At 40.8% G+C, this 23,673-nt stretch overlaps 1 protein-coding gene across 14 annotated transcripts in view; it reads right to left on the reverse strand.

Moving 5' to 3' along the window:
* The window catches only part of ANK2 (ankyrin 2), a 184,987-nt gene that overhangs the window by 31,180 nt on the left and 130,134 nt on the right, over positions 1 to 23,673 (reverse strand). For 8 of the 14 annotated variants that reach the window (XM_063156875.1, XM_063156870.1, XM_063156877.1 and 5 more), the window contains 7 exons: positions 21,548 to 21,692; positions 17,156 to 17,258; positions 15,752 to 15,855; positions 5,286 to 5,510; positions 2,426 to 2,580; positions 1,470 to 1,681; positions 460 to 664 (listed from right to left, as the gene is read on the reverse strand). In XM_063156875.1, the coding sequence (XP_063012945.1) occupies positions 460 to 664; positions 1,470 to 1,681; positions 2,426 to 2,580; positions 5,286 to 5,510; positions 15,752 to 15,855; positions 17,156 to 17,258; positions 21,548 to 21,692 (1,149 nt within the window). Of the gene's footprint in view, positions 1 to 459; positions 665 to 1,469; positions 1,682 to 2,425; positions 2,581 to 3,804; positions 3,904 to 5,285; positions 5,511 to 11,358; positions 11,395 to 12,296; positions 12,339 to 15,751; positions 15,856 to 17,155; positions 17,259 to 19,841; positions 19,854 to 21,547; positions 21,693 to 23,673 lie in introns of all 14 variants that reach the window. The other 6 variants (XM_063156872.1, XM_063156864.1, XM_063156863.1 and 3 more) reach the window with 5 other exon arrangements.

A 23,673-nucleotide genomic window follows, 5' to 3' on the forward strand; every position in this document is an offset into this window, starting at 1 on the left:
TTAAGTGCTGAGCCCTGTAGCACAGCATTAAATTAAATTAAATTAATTAAATTAAACACTTGCAGCTCATTTCTGTCTCTTAAGGGAGACTGAAGGAGATGCTAATCACTTGGGAGCCATGTCAAGTATTTAACTCCAGTATTTTCCTCCTAAGCTGCAACAGTAAGCCTGCACTACTCTTACTTTGCCAGGCAGAGGTATGTTGGTTCTCAAGAAGCAAAGTGTAAGGAAAATGCAAAAAAATCACCAAACCCCAAGTCTGTGATTATATTACACATGTCTTGTTAGTGCAAACAACAACTGTTATTTCTGGTATAAAGGAATTGTTTGGAAAGTAGCATATTTTCATAGCTTCTCGCCCCATCCAGCTTCCCCTGGGTGTTATCAGTTCAGCCTTTGCAGCCCCAGGGCCTGACAGTTTCAGGAAGATCAAGCAGGGCTCCAGGACTGGTATCCCACCTGTTATGCTGCACAGTAACCTCAGCGTGGGCGTGTCGCCTCCGTAGCCGTTCATGAGCCCCTCGCTGGAGGCCTTGGGCACAGGAATTGTCATCGTGATGGGCTTGTGGAACTTCCTTCTCCTGGGCTCCAGCGTGACTATGGGACTGAAGGTAGCCTTGTTGCCCAAAATCTTCTTGGTAAGTTCAGTGTGCATAGGTTGTGCCTTTCCAAAGCAACAGGAGATAACAGAACAGTTACTTGAAAACAGTTTAATGATGTGTAGAGAACTGGGTCTGTATATTGCCCACAAACCCCTTACCTTTTCAAACAGCACAATTTCCTATGAAAATCTGCAGACAGAAGAACTGACGGCCAGTGAGAAGGGGAGACCTCACTTTTTTAACTTTCCCATGCCTGCCTCTTCTTCCGATCTCTTTTCTTTTTGCTTATCAGATTTTTACAGCATTAATTTAAATTCACTAGCAAATGATAACCTGGTTACTCCGGCTGTTTTATGGTGCTATTCAGCTAGTCCCAGGATTTAAACAACCACAGTTTCCCGGAAGAAGTAAATCATGGATGCATGCAGCAGCAGGACAGGATGGAGATAGAGGAAAGACTTCCCTCTCTGTGGGAAGTGAATTGTTATACTGGTTCATTCATACTGAAAATCTGTACATTTAATAATAGTTTAGCATGTTTAATTATTGCAGCACTTTGTACTTCTCTGATGCCTTTCATAACAAGTATTTAGGAAATTCTATGACCTGACACTAATAACAGCATAATCACCAAAATTTCTTCCCAAAGTTATATAGACAGTTAATAGACAAGACTCTGAACTAACTGGAAAACCCAAAGCTTTACCACTTGCTTTGATTCTGCATGGAATTTTTTCTTTTATTACTTTTACTGTAAGTGTTGTAGGTAAGGCACAACACGACAAGCTGGATGTGCTGGTTGTCCATCCAAAAAAGGTGATTTGTCACTAAAAATAAAACCAAAACTCTGTGCATGCTTCAGTGTACCTGGAGGCCAACGCGAATTCGCTTGGTGAGTGCCCCTTCTGGGAAGACAGCCTGCACCTGTGGTACCACAGTGCTGCTGAGCACACCTCCCTCGGGCCCGATGAGGTTGCTGTCCTGCTTGATGCGGGACACCACTGCGAAGTACTGGGGGAAATCCCGCGTGATGATGCGGCAGATCCGCTTCTTCTCAAGCTCCTCTGGAGTGTCAAGCACTGAGGGCAGAAGAGCAGAATTTCACAAAAACAATACAGCCACCTTCAAAATGCACTCAAGCTTTTCACAGTTTTGGGCAACTTAGGCAAAGAATTTTGTCTAGAAATAATGGGAAAAGGAAACACACCCCTGTGTTCAGCTAAACCAGAGCAATCAAGACAGAACAGACAGATAGACGAAGGCAGCAAACAGAAGACATTGGCAACACCTCCAAAATCATCAGCCAAACAAGCAAAAGGATTGGTTCCAGCCCCTTCTCTCTCACCTATGTCCTGAAGTAGCATCAATGAAACAAAACTTCAAAACACTATCAAAATATGAGTTCAGTTTTAATGCTGTGAGTTGTCTTGTTTACTTTGGGATTTGTGAAGTTTTTTGCAAAAAAACCCAAAACAAATTAATAACAACTTTTGCAGCTCCTAGACAGCCCAAGGCCATTCTGTTCTCTCAAAAAGCAAGAGTACCCATGACTGACATTTCCTCCCACACATGGAGCTGCTCCGAAAGGATCAGTATGATAATTGCCTTGTTTTGGAAAGTTGCTTGCTGTGGAAGCTTTTTGTTTAACACTTTGAGAAGGTACAGGAGAAAACACAAGTCTGGAGTCTATTGTCAGCTTCATGAAGGGAGACATCCTGCCCCACTGCTTCAGCAAGGGAAGTGAGCACCATGGTAAAAGCTGCTACACCCAGGGTACAGAAGGAACACAGGAGCAGGGTAAGGAACCAAGTGCCACTGGATACCTTCATCCATCCCATTCAGGATTTCATTCAGTTCATCCTCGGTGTATTCACAGAAATGCTCCTTCCAGCTGTCCCCGTTCTCGCTGCGCAGGATCACCAGCTCTCTCTCTTTGCCACGCAGGGCAGCAAAATGGGGAATCTCCACAATCACGGGCCTGGCACAGCAACACAGCGCATTAAATGCACACGGGAGAGAGGAAAAACAGGATTAACAGCAACTCTATTCAGTCTGCTACAAAGTGACCTGGAATTCTACCTATTTAGCTGGAATACTTTGGCAAAATCCTAAACTAGTAGGTCACTAACACAGACTAGATTGTTACAGGGACCCAGTAAGTGCTGAAGGACAGATGAGAAAGTGCATTCACCTCTTTCCACAGTGTGAATGAGATTTGGTAAGATAATAGTGCTTATCTGGAAATTTGGTGATTGTTTTTGCAAATCCATCAAAAACTCATGCTCATTTTATTTGTCACTACTGTCTGGGTTAACCTGTGCAACTTCATTTCAAAGAGAATCTACTGTAATGTATAGGAACAGTGGGACAAATTCTGGTCTCACTTATACTGGTGCAAATCAGAATAATTTCATTGCAATTCAGAGGCAATTGTGTCCTGTGCCAATTTCACTTTGTAATTCTATATATTCCAATGAATTTATTCCTGATTCACACTCTGGGAGAGATATAGGAAGTCTGAGGAAATTGATTGGGTTACTATTGCAGTATAAGAGATAAGAATTTGCCTTGTTGCCTTACAAGTCAACATCTGCACCAGCATATGCACTCACGTATATATATATATATATATATACACACACACATATACAACACATATGTGTACATATAATATATCTGTATTGAGATATACATATACATACATACTCTTAGAAATAAGAGAGAATATATAAAGATATTTGTAGATACACTTCTCTAATTAGACAACTCACACAGGTTACCAGGTATGTAGTAAATGCCATGTGTTCTATCACACTGGTGGTATCCAACATAAAATTTATTGATTGATCAGTCCTTGATATAAAAAAAAGAGTTTAAAATTTACAGTAGATTCTTTTTTTTTTTTTTGTGGTCCCAATCCAGGTTGCTTTGCTACAGACATCAAGCACAGAACTAGGAAGATTTCATGCCAAAACAAAAATGAAGGCCACAGTACTTGAAGAAAAAGATACAAACATACCACCAAAACAAAACCACAAACCACAAAGGTTGGAAAATGGTCCACTAAGGGTTAAGTGTACAAAATTTCAAATGATAGAAAGGGACAATATCATGGGCATAATGACATAAAAAAATCATATTGCAGAAGGAGGAGAAGAATGGGGAGGTCAGCATCCATCAATTTGTTTCAAGTCTCTCCTACCCAAGGAATTTGGTCCCAGGAGGCCCCAGCTGAAGGATTCGGCTGACCAAGCTTTCTCCCTCATTAAGTGGGGGAGGAGCCGTAGGCAGATGAAGTTTACTGAGTACATCCAAAGCAGCAGTGAAAGAAAGAACATAAATAAACTTTATGTATTTTTTGTGCCAGAACGCCAGTGCCACTGTCTGGTCCACAGAGTGGAATTAGGCTGTACACTGAATAAGGTTCCGTCCTAGCCACGACAATTTGGTGACCCAAATCAGAAAATCAGATTTGTTAATTTAGGATCTTTTCTTTCTCATGGGGGTTTTGGCCGTGTACTCAATGAGAGCAGGATCTGGACCTTAGAATGCACCCCTGCAAACAGTACAGTGAATTTTTGATCTCACTGCCAGCACAACACCTTGGAAAAGGCTTCCAGGAAGGGCACAAAGATCTGAGAATGAGTAAACTACACTACATGCCTGTGTTGCAGGGGAGATACTCTCATCAGATAGGAAAACCATTAAAAAAGAATGGGAGACATACTTAAAATCCATTTGTATGTGACAAAGATAATGGGAAGACTGAATGTGACAGCACAGTATTTCTTCTGCTTTTTAGATTTCTTTCTCCTTCTTTTTAGAAATGACCAAGATGTGAAAAGAATAAGTGGTAGCACTAACAAAGATGGTGACTCTGATGACTGCCTGTTATAAATGGATTTTAAAGCAACTGAGTTGTTTCCAAATGGATTTAAACTATTGGTGTGTCCAGCCACTTTTTTTACAGGTTCTGAATGAAGTTTTCTACTGCATTAGAAGGGGTTCCTTCAGTCATCCACTTTTGGATGTCACAGTTGATAGGGCAGAATAGCTGGTGAAACAAATTTTCAAAAGTGCAGAAAACTGCCGCTTTCAGCCAAATATTGCTAAAGTGAGCTCAGCAGCAGACACAAATCTGATCTTTCTATGGGCTTTTCAGGGTGGGAAGGAAGAAATGGCCAAGAAAATCCAGAGTTGTCCTACTGTTTAATCTAGCAATTTCAACACCAGAAAAATCAACAGCACTGTGCTTCCATTATAGTCCAAATTTCTGGTATCACAACACAAGACTAAAATAAACTCCTGGACCTTGTGTTGTGTAGGTAGCAGGCTTCACATTTAGGGGTTAGATCAGCACAGTGCTATTAATTTTTTAAGTATAGCATGAGCTGCCATTTTTGGCTGCAAAAGTCTTTTCCCACTCCAATATCACGACACTGAGCAACAATTATATCCAAGGAAGCACATTAACCATGTTTGAAATACCTGTGTTGAAGAAAAAAGGTGTAAAAACTTTGAGACTCATTCCCTGCCAGCTGCCCTGCATTTCACACAACTGCTGTTTGTTACCATGTGCTACAGAGATCCTGTCCAGCTCAGCTTTGCCAAAGGAACCATTTCAGTGCAAGGCAAACACAAAGAGGCTGAAGGTTTCCCTTCGGGCCACGCGGCCCCCCTTACCCAAGGAACTGAGCCCCAGAGGGTCCCACTTCGATGAGGCGGCTGGCCAGCCCTTCTCCCTCCACCATGGGCGGCATGGTGGCCAGCCTGTGGCGCTTCACCAGGCGGCACGTCACGCGTGTCGGCGCCGTGCACTTGCGCGGGGGGATGATGATGCGCAGCCCGTTGTGCCGGCAGCCCCGCATGGCGCCGCCGCGAGCGTCCACCATGAAACTCACCAGGAAGCTGCAAAATCAGGGCAGACAGTGAGACCCAGAGCACACCACCAGCTCCCTCGGTTACGTCCCACATACGTACAAACGTATGTTAATAGAGCTCTTGCTCAAGAGGTACAATGAGAAAAAGCCTTTCTCCCATGGGAAGCACCACATCATGCTGAGTTCACTATTAATTAAACTGGCAACTGCTATCCAACAGTTCTTGACAGAAAGTCTTATGTCACAGGGCTGCTGTTGGTAAAACACCAGCAGACATTAATAAATGTGAACACGTGTACCTATTGCAAAGTGCAAATGTCACTACTCTGTACCTGCGAGAAGCTGTATTTAAAGTTGGCACTCTTTAAATACTTCACAAGTAAATATTATTTATGAGTCAAAAATAAAAAGTCAATTCTAATTGGATGGCTCAGGTTTTTTAGTTTTTTGGGTTTTTTTAAGATTCTCAATATAATTTTCTAGGTATTTGATAAACTATAATTTCTTAGAAAAATGGGTTTGGATATTAAAAAAATAATCAAATTTCATTCTGGAATTCATAGTCCATCAGTGGGGTTATCACCAATTTATATAAACAAACCCCAGCATGTTGTTATGGTTTGAAGGCAAATTTGGGGTTTGGTCAGATGAGAAGAGCGAGGGTCACTATATAAAAGGTTTATTTATGGATTTTGGGTTTTCTGTGTTACCTTGCATTGGGAAAACCTAGAGATGCAGAAAGCCATCTACAGGGAGCTTACTTCTAGCACAAGGTAAATAATTGATTCCTAATTTTTTAAGAGGGATAAAAACATTTCATTTTGTTTGGAACTTCTCTTGTGCTGAATTCTTTGTAGCTCCACATACACCAACAGGTTGATACTGGGGACATTCTTCTGCACCTGGGAAAGGTGTAGAACTACTTCCAATTTTATTTTTTTTTTTTTTACGGTCTGATTACAGGATCATGCCTGGTGTGAGATGGTAATGTCAGGTTGCTGGAAGTGAAAATAAGAGTAGATGAGACAGAACGGTGTCAGGCCTACTTCTAGTCACTAATAAAGAACCAGCACAATGGGGACTCGCAGAAATGCTACTGAAGGACCTGCAATAGAGAAAAGCCCTTATAACAGGAGTAACAAACACAGGGATTTTTTCACTGCCCCCTTGACCATTCTGTGCAACAAACATTGCATCCATTCATTGTCCACACAGCTACAAGAATTCCACATGCTGTAAAAACACAACACTCGACACACCGTGCAGGTCAGAGATGGACGATGGGAAGGAGCCACAAGCGCCAGTCGGAAGCACACCATGCACCACGGATGCCAGTCTGTCTCACACATGCAGGCTCCTAGTCTACTGCCATTCAGATACCTCTAGGCTTTGCTTAGGGTAAAACTCTGGGTAGTACAACCATTAGCTCATTCCTTAGAGGTTGGTGTTTCTGTGGTTTTAACAAGGGGGAAAAAAAGAAAATGAAAACATTTTACAGCTTCGATTGTCTGGGGATTTGTTGAGAAAAATGGGAGCTTCCTTCACAAAATACATTCTTTGTACATATTAGAGCACAGATGAAAGAAGAGCTTAAGAAACACTAAATGCTCAATTGTTGCACTAACGCTCTTGGCTTGTGCTGCAATTGCCCCTGAAGTACACGAAGCAGTGTTATCAAAACAGTTCTGTGTGATGTTTCAGAGAATGTGTCCAAGTCTCCAGTACAATGGATGTGTTTGAGGCAGTCAATGACACTGCTGGAAGAAGAGTTTCTCATTTTAAAGCTACTGCTAAGAGCAACACAAACACTCCCCCACAACTCCCAGAAGCTAATGAGAGCTCTGACTGAATTACAGCAGCATTCACATTCCTCATTGTGCAAGCTGTCATAAACACACTATTTAGGATTAAGTTGTTTTCATTATCGACATAATACTCAGGATTGCATTCTTTAACACCAGGATCACCTTTTTTTGCTGTCCATCACTAAAATATTAGTGCTGGGTCACCTGCTGTCCCAGGTTCTCCTTAGCTTATCTCCCTGCTTGCCTCGGTAATGTCAAACCCACTGTTCACTGCTACAACACATACAAACCAAAGGGGAGCATCCAAACCCAGTGATCTCCCTTCTGGACCTTGTAGGTTCTTTTTTTAGTATGGTTGCAACTCCTTCTTTCAGTTTGAGTTTACTGAATGTGCCTGGTGGGTCAGTAAATCCATCACAAAGTCTATGTCACTTCAGCCCTCTCCACCGGAACAACCACAGCTCCAAGGAGTGGAAAAACACGCAGAGGTAAATCTCACTGGGAGGTGGACACAAAGATAACAAAGAAACAGTGGTAGGATAAAACCAGTAGGATATTATCAAGATTATCTGTAAAAAGAGCTGTTTCTATCATAAAGAAGAACTAAGGTTGTTATTCAGACAGCACAGAAAGATTAGTGCCAATTATCGCATTAACTATGGAAGAGCCAGTTCCCAAACCCAGCCATAGAATTCTATGGAATTGCTGGAAAAAGGGATTTTGGAGAACTAGCATGAATATAAGTGCAAAGGAAAGAAACTGAAGGGGAACATTTCTGAGCTTTAAGTCAGTACCATAAAATCCTGGAAGGACAGAGCACCAACACAGGCTTTGCAAACACTGAATGTAAAAATACATCTTTTTCCACTATACCACTCTGCTTCTTTCCCACCTTTTTACTACATTTATTTTTTCATCCACTTATTTAATCCAATTTTTTTTCATCTTTTTTAAATCAGCACATTTCACATAATTTTGGCTATACAAGAGAGTGAAGCAAATAATTCATAAGAAAGCTTTTCCTGAATCACAGCAGCCTCTTATTTTGCCTATTTGCTACATAATAGGGCATCTGGATGGGGCCACTGCTGTTCCAGGACCGGAAAAGCCTTTGCCTTTTGAAGGAGTGTGTCTATCAATACACAAATAATTCACACAAAACTACTGCGTGACATAAAACATGCTTTCTGAAGTGTGCATTTAGGAAAGTGAAAAAATTGTATGACTAATATAGAGTAAATGTAAAATTCAAACTAATTATTTTGTTGCCCACGCACACAGATATTATTTTTCCTCTTCCACCTCTGTTACCAAGTGTTGTTAAGTGACGTGACTGAGAGAGGAAGAGATTGCGCTCAACAAAAAAAGATTAGCAGGGATAAACGGCAGATGAAGCCATCACTCTGGGAAGTGATACTTTATCATACTAAATTCCCATGGCCAAAAAGAAGCTAGTGCTTAACACTAGCCCATGAATAACCCTAACATTCTATATACTCCCCAAAGCTAAGGAACAAACTTGGACCTTACTCCATGTTCTAGCTGCATGGAACACTACTACAGCACTATCAGCCACATACATAGAGGGAATAAAGGGGAGAGGGATCATTAAAGAGAAACACAGATGGCAGAGAAGAGTTCAAAGGGGGGGGAGAAGGAAAAACCCAGTTACTAAAAGGGTTTAAATGAACTTTAACTTAAAATTAAGTGATGACTCAAAGTCAAAGCAGATTGCAGGTTAAAGCTGCATCTTTCTCAGTACTAAGACAGCCTTTGAGTAAGGTTCATTTTTAGTTTTAAAAGTTCTGTTAGAAATGAGGCATGACACAAACATGTGACCCAGGCAGTCTTGAAAGTTGGATCAATACTGAGATGGTAGTACAATATAAAAGCCAGATCAGGGAAACAAATCAGGTTTGGGGAAATCATCACCTTCTCTCTTTTAAAGAGAATGAAGGGAAAATCAAATTTATTTTTTGTAAAGAAAAAATAAAGTACAAAAGCAATTCTCTCATAGGAATCAGTTACAGACTGCAGGGGAGTCTATACATGCTTCAGTTAAACACAAAGCAGTCAGCTCAAGCATCATCCATTCTTTCTCAATTTAGCAACCTTAGTCATAAATTAGAGAGGCCATGTCATCCTCTTCAATTTTAGAGCAATTAAGAGCTACATGCTTGCCATACGAAAGATATATCGAATAACACTGGCTGTCGTGGCCTTGTGGTGGAGTACACACACAGAAGGCCGCTAGTCCTAAATCCTTCAGGCTGTTTCCACACCTTCTACAGGGAGCAGAGCAGGAAGCTCTTGGGGCTTCTACTTGATCAAAAAACAGAAAAAATATATGCATTGGATAGAATGGGCAAAAAGGTAGGCTGTATTTTCATTAAATATTTGTATTTTTGATCGGAGCCTGAGTTATTCCCTTTGCTGCTTTTATTAATATGGAAATAACTTGGGTTTTTTCTGTACCTATCCTCATGTGAAAGATAACAGCAGGATGAACAAAGACTGGAAACTGGATGTGTCAGTGCTGGAGGGGGTGAAGGAAGCCACTTGTGTGCTTTGTGAGGAGTCCCTGTTGCATCAAGGGCTTGGCAGAGGCAGAGTTTCAGGTGGCCGTGACCGCAAGCACGGGGGCACTCATTCTGCAGAGTCACCAGGAGAGCCATGCAAACCCAGCAGGTCAGGGGCTTTCTAGGACAGGCAACAGCTCTTGGAACACACAGAACCAAACTAGACAAAGTCTCCAGCACCACTCTCATACGCTGGGCTCGGGTAGGGTTCTCTTCCCAAGCAGCTGGGCAGGCACACATGCGCTCGGCAGGTAGCAGGGAACAAAGCTCCAACCAGAGCACACCCAGTGTAGACACAGTGAAAAACTTCTCAGCACACATTATGTCCATTTATCAAAGAAACTGGGAAACAAGGAGATAGCAGCATTCAGTGTTAGTCGCAGTGTGAAGAAGCAGAAACAAACAATCAGGGTGCTTCAGCCATCGGAAAGTGTTCAGCAGGAGAAGGAAGCCGGAGAGAGGCTGAAACTCAGAAAAAAGGCCTTGATCCAGCTCCCACTGAAGTCAACAGCAAAGTCATTCAACTACCTCAGAGTGCTTTCCAGCAGGCTGTAACTATGCCATCCAGAAACAAGGCAAAATTCACATTCCAGGAGGACAAAAAACATGATCCTAACATAGGAAACCTCTACTATATTAACTTCTGACATCACTCTTCACTGCATTAGTCAGCTGCTGAGAAATTCAGTGACATGACCTAAAAGGATGAGTCTGTAGTTTGGGGGTTTAATTGGCCACTTTACAATTTTGCAGAGCTTAATATTTAAGGCAATTTTCACCTTTCTAGGGTTAGGCTGAAGGCAGTAAACAGGTACTGTGCCAATTAACATTTATTTTGCCAAGGGAAGATAACCTCCTTTGGGATGGTTCAGCTTCAGGTGTCCTGTGCCAGTGGTTCAAGCACTGACTGACCATCACAGAAAAAATATGGGTAGTATGAAAAATAAGATATACTAAGGTGGGCTGTTAATCTACTAGTTCAAATACAGTGGTACAGTTTGGAAAATGCGGCTAAGAGAGTGGCTCTGCAAAATTTTTTACACAGACAAGCGAGATAAAAAGCCCACTTACTAATATAATAATTTAATAATTACAGTGGTTTGTGTTGAATTATCTGGAGAGGGACTACTTCTTTAAATATGAATATTAAACCATGCCACCCACAAAGAAAAGCTATGGTTAAATACATCAATGGTTAAAACAAGCTAGGATGGTATAAGGAACTTTGTTAAGACTTTTTGCAGTGGGCTTATTAACAATTCCAGAATTGTTTTGTTATAGATGCCAAAGCAGATGGGAGAAAGTGGACACTTACTGTAAAAGAGAAGTCATGCTATATATAACTATTACTGCTGGTTAGATTTTTTTTTTTCTCTTGGCTAATGGGCACTAACAAAACACTCAAGCATCCTGAAGTGAGGTAAGAGGGGAGGACAAATAGGGTGGGTGAGAAGTGCAATGTAATAAAGAAAGAAATTATGCAGAAGTTCACCTGCTGTTGTCAAGATCAAGACATGGAGAAGAGCATCTGCAATAGAATAGATGGTTTAACATCAAAAAGGAACAGAAAGGGGGGAAAAAAAAAGAATGAGTTAAATGAAATACTGAAATACTGGAAAAATGAAACAGATTTCTAAAGCAAACACATGAACATATACATATATATGCATATTCCTCACAGGTGGGAAGGTTGAAGTGAGTATGGAAAATAAGCCTAAGTAAACAGCCTCAGTTCCAAGAGACCACTACCTGTACAGCAGTGAAACTGGAGGGATCTGCTTTCTCTATGGACACCCTGACACTTCAAGCCAGACACCTAAAATGCACAGTTGGATTCCAAGTAAAACTCTCAGAGGCAGAGAAGGGGAGATACTGCTTGGTTAAGGTATCCACATCTAAAATGTGGACTGTGGGATACCAAAGGCTAAGGCACCCAAGGTAATTCCAGCCAGCATTCCTGATAGCACAATAAATCATGTTTGTCTTTCCTTAAAATCCTCTATCAATATATTGTCCTCTACTTCCTTCCATTTCAACATGTTTCTTGTCCTCCTTTTGTTCTACAAAATGACAAATTTCAAACTCTCATTTTGACCTGTTTAGGCCCTCAGTAATCACTTAATGTCACATGGACAATTAGTTTTCCAACTTCCCTTTTTATTTTATGGATCTCCATTGCCATTTTCTTCCATTAACACGCTTTGCTATTAATGAAACACTCTCACTCTTTTTCCTCATTGTAACTTTCTGAACAAAGGCCATAAAGCTGCAGCGTAATTTGAAATCACTTAGACTTTCAGATTTAAGAAATGACTATCAGCTGGTCGCTGCCAGGTCCTGTTTCCATAACGATTTCCAGGAAATCAACCTCACATTGGGAAAAATATATTATGGATTCAAAATACAACACTTGAAAGATATTTTGTTTACCTTGTTAGCAAGGATCCAGCCTCCTTTTTTGCAGACATGCAGCTAAGAATGATAATTCACATTATTTATCACAGTACGAGCTGTCCAATCCCTCATCTTTTCATAGATGGAAACAATGACTTCCAGCAAGATAAACTCACTAATAGTATCCCAACTGTGTCATTTATTTCAAGATATAAGTAATGACACACTGTGTTCATCCATTAGTCAAACAGGGACTTCTTCAGCAAATTATATAAAAGAAATCAGGATTTTTCATGAAACAGGAGCATTACAGTGAGTCAGAGTTGGAAAACCTGCAGAGCTGCTGTGTATTTGCTCTAGAACACAATACCAAGTTCATATCATAGCATGGACCCAAAGCTCCTTCCTCACAGTGCCATGATCCTGACAACACATCAGATTTGCTCTCTTATCTACTGTGACTCTACACAACTGTCAGGAAAATTCTTAGAAATATAATCTATACAAATAATTCCACTGTATCACCAGAACACAGCTAAGAAAACAACATAGTTTTGCATACCACTGATATTTTAAAAATCTTACAGTCACTCTTATCTTCACCATTCATGTATATTCTTATGGAAGATAAAAATATGGTACTGACGAGCAATATCTAAATGCTGCAAATCTTTCACTTCAGTGATTTTTTTTTTTGCATAATAAAAATACACAGGTTCTTCCATAATAGGATATTGTGTGGTATGAGACTAAAACTGTGAAGCATATTTGCATTTATGTAGGCACTAGTTCTGTCTCTCACATTACAGCAGGAAATTATAAATGACATCCCATAACTTCAGCAGTAAAGTCATACAACTCTATCTTATTGGATGTTCAGCACCCAAACTTTTTGGCATACTCAGAGATCCTTAACTTTGTTCAACACTTAAGATCAAGTAGTTCTATGAGAAGAAGAAAATCTGATTTGCTTGAAAGGGAGTTTAAGTGCAGGAATTAATACTTTTTTCTTCAGCTGAAGTTGGAAAATATCTGGAAACTGTCAGCTGCATAAAATGACCAGGAGACTTTTATGTTGAGATTTTGAGCCCCACAAGAGTGTTATCTCTTAGGAGAGAAATATTTTTGGGTTTCAAAATGTTTGCAAAAAACTCTGACCAAAGAACTTACTTTTATGTCCTTCCTGATGAAATTACCAACATATTGAACGAACAGTTATATTTAAAAGTTAAATGGATGGTTAAAAACTTTTCCCTTCTGAAACTTCAGACATGGAAGAAGATTCAGGTAGTTATGCAAAGGTTGTAATATGTGCGTGTGAAGTTCCACATTGAGAGAACCATTCCCTATGAATTTATCCCTTTGCCTGGGGGTGTTACACTGTGATCTACAGGAGCACTTCCCTACAATGGGAGATCTGTAAGAACCCTACAGCAATTTGGGCTTCACCACTGGAGTGGTGCAGGGAGAAAAGTGCAATTTGTCTCCTCAGATTGTACAAACACTAACTTACCACACCTGTGACAAATAAATTACCACCCAATACTGCGCTGATGTGTTATTTCTCAAAAACACCATCTGAACTCAATACATTTTCAGTGTCTTGAGCAAAACCAAGGCCACACCCTTGCATAGGACCACTGATAGTGTTTATCTAGGATTTCTTTCAAAATTCTACTAGTTTCCTTTCGTGATAGATAACTACTATTTCACTGCATGCCCTAAATGTCAGCCTGCTGCTGAGTCATAAGAAGTCGCTAACAGTGTGTGTCTGCATGTGGAGAGGAGTGTGGCTGACAACAGGGCTCTGAATCACAAATACATTTGTTGTTCCAGCAGAGTGAGTGAGGCAATCATGAACTTCTACAACTGTTCCGATTTAAAGGAAGGTCTTAGAAGCAAAACTCTAGTAGTCAATGTACTTTTCTAAGAAAACATATGCACCCCAACAGTTTATGACTCAGACCAATCTAAACAAGATAAAAATGAAGTGTTGTACAGTCTTTTTCAAAGGCTGAGAAATTGTTATTAAAGCTTTCTTTCTTACGATATTTAGTGTCAGTTTAGTGCCTATATATAAAAGAAGAACATAATTTGACTTAAAATTCACTATTTCATGCAAGGCTGCAGAGAGTGTTGCTCCTATCAAAATCAGATATTTTATCCTACCACTAGCATCCTGGTCATCTCAAAAGATGGGAATATCACTCACACTTTTTAAAAGAAAACAACAAAATAATTGCACATCCAATAAATAAGTGCCACTCTTCTAGAAAGTACTTAGTTCACCCTCAGCAATCACAGGAAAGACCGACCTTTCAGAAAGGGCAAATTAATACATCCTTTGGAAAAATCTGTAAGCTCTCTAGGGTTAGAATAAAGCACCAAAGCAATTTTAAAGCTTTCATACCAAAATATATATAAACAGACACACACTTTACATATTAGGCATTTTCATGTCATCTGTTAGTTTTGGAGCTCATGAGAAGCAAATCCAAGGAGTGCTGGTCACAGATAACTATCCTACAATCAGCTAACAGACAATATTCTCATCTATGTCACATGAGTCAATCTGGCAATGTTGTACCTCCTCTAGATCAGGACTGCCTGTCATTCTAAATGGGACTCCAGTGCTAGTTTTAAAAAATACAGACTGTAAGATAGTAGCAAACTCATTTGAGATTGACAAAAATAATCTTTCCCCTTGTGCTGTTCAGACATACTGTGTACACAGCCCACAGAGATTAAATGCTTTTTGATTACTCCAGTTTCTTCTGAATGCATCTGCACCTTCCCCATCCAATCTGATGGCAGGACACAAATGTAGAATTCAGTGTGAAGACTGAAATTACTTAAAACACAGTAAGGAAGAGCATTTAAAACAAATGCAGTCACAGACTTTAAGGCCAGCTGGGATAAGGTTTGTAAATATGATCTTGGCTGGGCCTGCATTTTGACCTGTGTTATGCCATGACAGTGAGTTTGTCTAAATGCAAATGCTTACAAGGAGTCAGTTGGACATGAGGACAGTGCTCAAATATGTGCAAAGCACGTGATGTTTATGTTGCTTGTCTATTCATGTAATTTAGAAGGCAAACACTGGAGCTGGTGCTCACCTCCACTACTCCACCAGCACAGTAAGTGCTGACCATCTGGAGTTATTAGGCACTTGGTGTCAATTATTATTAACACTGAAAGGCATTGTACTTATGTCTCAATAAAATGCACACAAATGCCTGTGTGTATTGTCATTTATCACATTCATTCCCCTTGAGCTTGACTGAGGGCCCACTGACTTGCAGTGATTTCAGTGAATAGTCTTGGTACTCGGCCTTGCTTGGTTGTCAGTTTAAAAGATCATAACAATTTATTGGCAGCTCCAGGAGGCAATGAATTAAAATACAGCTCCTAGTTAAGCATTAGTTGAAGCTTGTGCCACTGCAGGTACTCTGTTTCTCATTTTGTAGTGTAATGCTAATTGATGCACTCACCCTGAATGAATAGGGCTGGAAGAAAGAGCCACATTGTCCAAGATTTCAGGGCCCAAGCTTAAGCGATATGAATTCCTTTCAGCTTCTTTGGCCAGAGTTGTTACCTTGGGAAGAAAAATAACCCCATTTTACTACAATGAAATCCATTATTGAACAAAAAAAAAAAAAAAAGTATTTTGCATAGTAGTGCCTAAAGCATTTAAACATTTTCTTTTTAAAACAAAGGAGTACTAATAGCATTAAGATACTAGAAACCTTTATGGTAACACTTAATATTTCCCTAAAGTAATCCTATGTTAGTGGTCTCAGTGAAAGAATGCTGTGATTTCACTAAGAAGGCATTTCCTAAATCTCTTCTTTTTTAACTACAAGCATGTTTCAAGACAGTAGTTTTTAGGACAATGGCTATGAGTTCATTACATCCCCTGAATGTGTAGCACAATGTCTATTAGCAACATTCAAACATCAGTTAAAACAGAGAACATTAACAACACAGTCCCTGTGCTACATTCACACAGTGTATTCATCTTTTTTGGAATAGACTTCAATACTGCACATTGCAGTACGCCATTAAATATGCCTAGAAAATAGAGATATTTGTATACAAATGAACCAAGCAGTCTACACCACCCAGTCTCATCAGAACAATTTGCAGAGCAGCCTTTCTCTGTTCTCTGATCTCCGCAGGCAAGGAGGGGCTCAGAGAGGTTTACTCATGTAAACCTAGGTTTTCATGAGTTTTAGTCATGTAAACCTGGGTTGACTATACGATGCTTTTATCTCCAATCGTCTTGTTCTGTTTATGCTGGATAATAAGTTTTGCACCTTTAAGACTTGTTCCAGAGAGTGAAGGGGGGAGAGAAGAAGCAGCAGTTTGTTTTCAGACACTGCACTCACTCCTCCACATTCCTGCTCCTGGACTGTGTCGCCTGCAGATGGACAGACAGCGGGACGGAGGTCTCCTTTGCTTTTAGTTAGTTTAGCTAGCTGAGGCAAAGAAGTTCCCTGGACTGTAGGGTTTTTATTTCCTTTTCCTTTGGACCTGTTCAAACCTGCTCTGGACTGAACACCAGCAGAGCACCGGCAGCTGCACCTGTGGCCCACCGGGGCAGGCCTGGGCCACGACATTTGCAGCACCAGAGGGACTGATCAGAGACTGAGCGAGCTGAGCTGTAACCTGGGGAGGGGACTTTCTCAATTGGTCATCTCTTTTGGAGCAGCCAGGGGTTTTATTGATTAATATTGTTTAGGTTTTATTGTTTAATAAACAGTTTTTTTCCACTTTTCTCCAAGGAGGTATTTTCTCCCAGACCAGTTGGGGGGAGGGGCCGATTGAATCTGCTTTCCTAGAGGAGCCCCTTTAGGGGTTCTCTTCCAAATTTGCCCTGAACCAGGACAACTCACCTGCTGGTTGGGGATGAGCACGGTGTCATCGATCATGGCGCTGTCGCGCAGGTAGGAGGCGTGGCTCAGCGTGTGCGACCTGTCAGAACTGAAGGACCGCAGGCTGGGAGGTTGGTAGGGTGCCAGAACAATGCATCAGCAGCACACAGGATGTTGCAAAGGTGCCATGACAGATCGAGTGGGAGAATGAGAAAAGCATGCTATTAGCAACACCATGCAGCTTCCAGGGGCAGCAGAGCACAGTCAAGGGAAACACAGCTTTGCACACCTGTGTTGTTGTCTGACCACAGGCCACAAAGCCTTTGCACTGACCTATTTGCTTCCAAATGCAAAACCTAGAGATTAATCTAGATATACTCACAAATCCTTTCGATTTGGCTTTGTGGCATGATGGTTTCCTCATAACAAAGAGCATTCATTTCTGTTAAGGCTCTTTGGAGAACTTCGCTGCTGCATCACACAAGCAAACAACTGTGGAAAACCAGTATGCTACCATCCTTAAGAAAAGCTGGAATGACTCTTTCTGAAGCTTTGTTGGGACCTACTCCCTCCCCTTCAAGCAGTAAGCCTGACATTGTCCCCTGGAAGGTACACACAGCAAGGCAAAATGTGACCAGCCACAAGCTCCCGTGTAAAACAGAACCTTCCTCTGAATGCCAACAGCATCTGCAGGGAGACAGCCCCAGTATGAGCACCGACCTCGCTGTAAGTACACGCAGCTCTACAGAGCACTGGTTGCTGTAGCAATGAGAGGTGCAAGGCAGTAAATAAGCTGCTTCCAAGCACTGGCTCAGAATGTAGCCGCAGTATCCAGCAGCAAAAAGCAAAAAAAAAATCGACAAATACAACACCACAGAAGGACATATTGAGGTAAATGGGGTTTCTGCTACCAAATAGCATGAGTTTTCTCCTTGTTATGTTCACTAGCTGCATTATGACAACAGTGATTTTTAAAATCAGATCATCCACCTTCAGATGTTGTGCATGTACTCTGTGATGTTGATGTAGACCTTGAGGAATATCACATCTCTAACTGAAGGAAGCAGTTTTGCGTTCCTGGCTTACACATCCGTGAGCAGTGCTCATAATGACTAACATGCTGGATCAGAACAATGGGCCATTTATCCAGATGCACTGAGTTCTAAGGGATAATTCATTTTCAGCAGTTAGCAATAAAAGTCATTACAGACATGAGTTTCAAATGTTTTAAGTGCATATCATCTGATTCAGACCACAGCCTTTTTTAACAATAGTTACGTGCACTCAGTAATTTTTGATCCATTTATAGAAGCAAATGGTTATCTTATTTTTATTAGAAATGTATGACATTGAAGAACAATCAGTGCTGTTTATCATTAGCTTATACCAGCGGCCTGTTCAGCATCCCAGGTGGACTGTACAAAACTGGAAGCAAAGACAGACTTCAGAAAGCCTTGAGAAAAAAGCAAACCAAAATGTAACACTTTTTCTTTGATTGAGGAACAAGCCTCAGTAGCAGACCCCATTTGCCATCATTATCCTGTGTTCATTTCCATATTTGACACTTCCAGAACCACTCTGCTGAGCCATGCAATGCTCGTGAGAGAGTCACCATCCAAGTTGTAGGTTCTGCTATTCAGCTAACACCACGTTCTGGATAGACACCGAGTGAAAGGAAGCCTGAACTGCATTTGGCTGGTTATCCCTATGGTGATCCTGTCCATCCTCACTGCTACTACCACCACTACAAGTACCCCAGTGCTAACCACAGTGTGGTACCTGTACATCAGCTCTAATAAATACAAAAGGGAGCTGGGCGTTATCTGGAGACAAGATAGGCACATTCATTACTGAGTTCTGCAGGTAGCTACAATAAAATTGCATATTCTGATATAATATATAATTATATTTAAATTCCCTGCTACACTCAATTTCAAAAGTAGAGCTCAGATGGCACTGCCCCATGGGGCCAGCTCAATGAAGAGCAAACCAGGAGTTAAAAGGTATGTGCTGCTCAGACTTAGGAATAAAGGTATTGATTGAAATGACAGTCGCCTTGAGCAAGGGATTTATTGTTTATTATTGCCATAAGTATTCTGGAATTCTATGAAACATAAAAAAGCCTACCTAAAGCAGACACAAGACCAACACTTAAATGCAGATCCTTCTTTAATGTGTTTGATAAATCTCATGTCTGAAGGCTTGTGGGACCAAAAGCACTCAGGCCCAGAGACAGAACTGTGGAACCCAGGAATGCTGCAAAGCTCCTGAACCTAAGACTGTGCCTTGCCTGTGTGCACAGGCACACATCACTCACCTTAAGCCCCAAACAGGGCCCTGGTGGTATCCAGAAATTAAGACTAGCATCCCCAATGCCAAGTTTCTACTCTGCCTCACTGAGAGACTTGCAATGCACACTCACTTCCCAGCCTAGACAGAAACCTAATGAGCTCCAGACCAGTTCAGCATATCTCTTGTTTAGATCCCAGTCTATATTTGCATATGTTCTTTCAGAAGCTGAGAAAAAACCCTGGGGTCACTGAACACTGTAAAAATGGACCTCAAAAATGTTTCTCAACAGCAGCATGGTTCCTTTGGTTCTCCAACTCAATTTTCTACATACAGCAGGCCTCCAAAGTGGATGAACAGAGACAGGTGCCATAGGAGGAGATAGAGACAAGAGGTGTTCATGCTATGTAATACCTACCTGGGCATGATGCTAATGAAAGCATATGGAAAAGAAAAATGAAGGGGAGAGAGAAATAAAATAAATAGGGAAGATGGTTACAAATGAAAAATACATGTTTGTAAATCAAACTGTTTAATGTATAAGATCATATGAGTCTGGAGTGCTAATACCATCTTGCTTTACTGAAATTTCTGAAAAACCTAAGTCATTATAATGCAATGAAAACCACATTCAAAGGAAATGCAAAACAACTGAAGCGGCCTCGGTGAAAATTCTTAAAATCAGTAACCTGAAGGTGACAGAAAATGAGATCATGGAGTTAGAAAGATGTCCTTCTTTCATTATTTCTCCCTTTAGAATTTTGCTGCATTTCAGTATAATTTTGCTTGACACAGGACTTGAAATAATTTTCATACAATATAAATGAAACCGTATCAGTGACATGTCAGTGAGAATCTACTGAAATCCACTGACAAGACTTAAAAGATAAAATATTCTAAATGGTAGCCTAACTTAAACTGGGGTAACACTTGCCTGCACAATCATTTCTATACAACATCTTAAAACCTAAAAAATTCCCAAACATTGCTACCATTGAGAGAATGAAAGCTTTTGATTTTAGGCATTCTGATGTAGTGCATAGACTTCCTCTGAGAGTCAAAAAGCCACACAGTCACTTTGTCTTCAGTGGACTCACTGTCTAAAAACCAACAGAGATTCCAGGCTTGCAGGACCTGAATGATGGGATTTACACATGCTGTGAAGCAAACCAAACTGTTTCCTGACATCTTTTGTTCCAGGAGCAATTCCCAGCCTACTCAAGTAAACAGAACGGATCCTACTGATTCCACTGAGCTTCAGAAATGCTGCCAGGATAACAACCAAGACTGGAAAATGAGGTAGCTTCAAAACTCTGTTGCCAAGGTTTCAACTTTTTTCCTTTTCTTCCCTTTAGTGCACCCCAGTTCTAAAGGCAGTGAGTTTGGAGACATTGCTGATTTCACCCAGGAATGCCTGGGTGGCTATTCTGAACTAGAACTGTGGGGGTTAATCTGCCAGCTTGAGCCTACACTTATGCACTTATGCTCACTAATGAAGTCTTTCCTTTTGGGAAGGGAATTCCATATTTTTTGTAGAATATAACAACACTCAAAAAAAAAAAAGAAAAAAAAAAGAAAAAGAAACTTAAATCAAAGCTGCATGCATTATTATTCCACAAAGAGATCTAGGCTTAAGTTCAACTTTTTAGATATAGGCAAATCATTACGTTGTCTGGACTGAACAAACTAATGTTTCTATTATTATTTATTATTATAGTTGTGTCAGTAGAAGGACAAGTATTCTGTGTCCTGCTAATTCAACCATGAGGAACCAGAAAGAGTGGAGGTTCTTGCAGACAATACACTCACTGCCAGCCCAGTGCAGAATGACTCATTCCATTGCTCCTTTCCTAGTAGTTTGAGCCAGTAAAGCACTCCAAAATGTCAGCTCACCTGATGCTCAAAGCCCCTGTCCACCCATCCCCTGCTTGTGGCAGCAGGAGATGGGGGTGACCACCCCTTCCTCCTGCCAAGTGGTGACTGCGACGCTGCTACACTGAGTGAACAAATTCTGAGCAGCATACCAAGCAGAGAAATACCCCACAGAGGGATTTCACACACTTAGAGCAAAACAAGTTCTCATGCAGAAGTAGCATGAGAAAAGTTCCATATCCAGGCAAGTACCTGTCTGAGCGTCCTCCTTCCAAGCTGTACCTCAGGTAGTTCATTCCATCTAAGAACTGGCTGCTTGGCAAAGAGTCATCTCCCAGCTCCCGGAGGTCTTCTGGCCTAAGGTACTCCCCTCCATCTCCTGTCATTGTGTCATCACCTGCAAATCAACCCACAAGCCATAAGTACACACACGGGTTTGATTCCATTGGCACCTCAGGATCTAACAGCTCGATGGCACAATGAACAGGAAGGCATTTTCCACTCAAGAAACACTGCAAACCACAAGCAATTAATGTATTTAATCAAACTGGCACATCAAGCAAGATATTTTGAAAAGTAAAATTAAAATCAAGGTGATTAATCAATTAGATTTCATACATTTCTTGCTGTTGCACACACTGGCAAGGATCACGCTTCTTTGCTATGCTCTAAAGTGTGGTCTTTCTGTTCTTTAATCCATTTCAGTTTTCTGGGCACAGCTATGCTGCATCCCAGCCTGACAGTTTATGTTAAATATCACCACCTATTTGATTGTAATCTACATGTATTCAGACAAAAACTGCATTATGCCTTACAGTTGCAAAGGTTAACTTAAACTCTCTTCTATCCAATCTTCACATCATACAAGGCTCTGTCACCCATATTCCAAGATCTCTCTGTAATCAGCAACAAAATCCATGTTTCTAGAACATGGCAACATCCAGCAACTGGAAATAAGCTCACTTGCATAGATGGGAATGATCATAATTCATAATGAATCCCAGGCTAAGTGATCATTTGTTATCTGACACAGTAACCTTTATCCATATACTCTGAATAATGAAATTTAATACTTTTTTTTTAGGTCCACCATTCTTTTCCCCAGGAAATTCTGTCTATATGAAGTCACAGTTTGCTTTTCCCCAGCAGATTAACAAAACAGATTCCATTGCCAAGCAACGTGTAGATGTTTCTTTTCATTCCCACTTGCAAGACACTTCCTCTCCACAGTTTCTGCCTGGATATTTCCGTCATTTTCCCTCTGGTAAATCACTGCAGTGTGAGCCTGCCAGAGGCTTGGTGTGACCCACAGAGCCACACCACACGACCCCAGGCCACCAAGAGCTTCATGCCTTCTCATTTGCTGGGCTGTGTGGGCAAACTGAGGCTCATCTTGATACTTATTTTCACAAAGCAAATCAAGCTATTTTTTTCTAGATGACTTTTCAGCTAAGAAATAAATATTTTATTATTTATCATCTAAAACTAAGTAAACTTTGGAGGGTTTAAGATTTTTATGCACACACAAATATTATATATAAAAATGAGTCTCGAATCTTTTCAGTATAACAACAAAAACTCTTGAAAATTCCATCAACCCACATTAAGAGGGAGAAACTGGGCACAGTTTCACAGAAAACAATAAAATGCATTTAATCACTTCATGTTTCCTGTCTTCTGACAGACGATGCCTCCTGTTTCCTGGGAATGTCACATTAAAAAGCACAGGGCTTAGTGAAAACTTGGAAGATATTAAGGCAATGCTGTTAATCAAACAGTAAAGAGAATTTCAAGTTATATTTCAAATAAACTAGATAATGATAATCATACCAGACATTCCATTTATAATAGAAACAAAGGCAAAACGTTTACTAGTTCCATCATGCCCACAACTTAAAAAAAAAAAAAAAAACAAAAACAAATCCAAAGTCTACTCTGATTTCAGCTTTGGCCTCTCATCTGAGAGATGTCAATAGTGGGGCTAAGTCACCGTGTTTGATGTGATGGGACATCTGCAAACAGTAACCAGACCATGCACAGATATCTCAGAACAGCCAGCAGGGACTGAGGGAACTCCCCCCACAGCCTGTGCCCTCCATCTTCCTGTCCTGAGATGAATACCCCAAAACCACAGCACCTCCTAGCATATGGAGAGAAAAAATAGGTGTTGAACTCTAAATGATTGCATGTTCAGCTGACCAAGGGCTTCCTGACACAGCAGATCTCACCAGATGGTTGCTTTGTGGCAATACAGGAGCTGCCCTTTTTCATCATGCCAGAAACAATCCGTCTGCCATCTCATTCCCCATCAAATTAGTGCCAGGAACATTTCCACCACTTACTAACCACTTTGTGACAAATATAACCCTTGACATCGA

Source organism: Melospiza melodia, chromosome 5 (assembly GCF_035770615.1).
Source record: "Melospiza melodia melodia isolate bMelMel2 chromosome 5, bMelMel2.pri, whole genome shotgun sequence".
Taxonomy (NCBI): Eukaryota; Metazoa; Chordata; class Aves; order Passeriformes; family Passerellidae; genus Melospiza; species Melospiza melodia.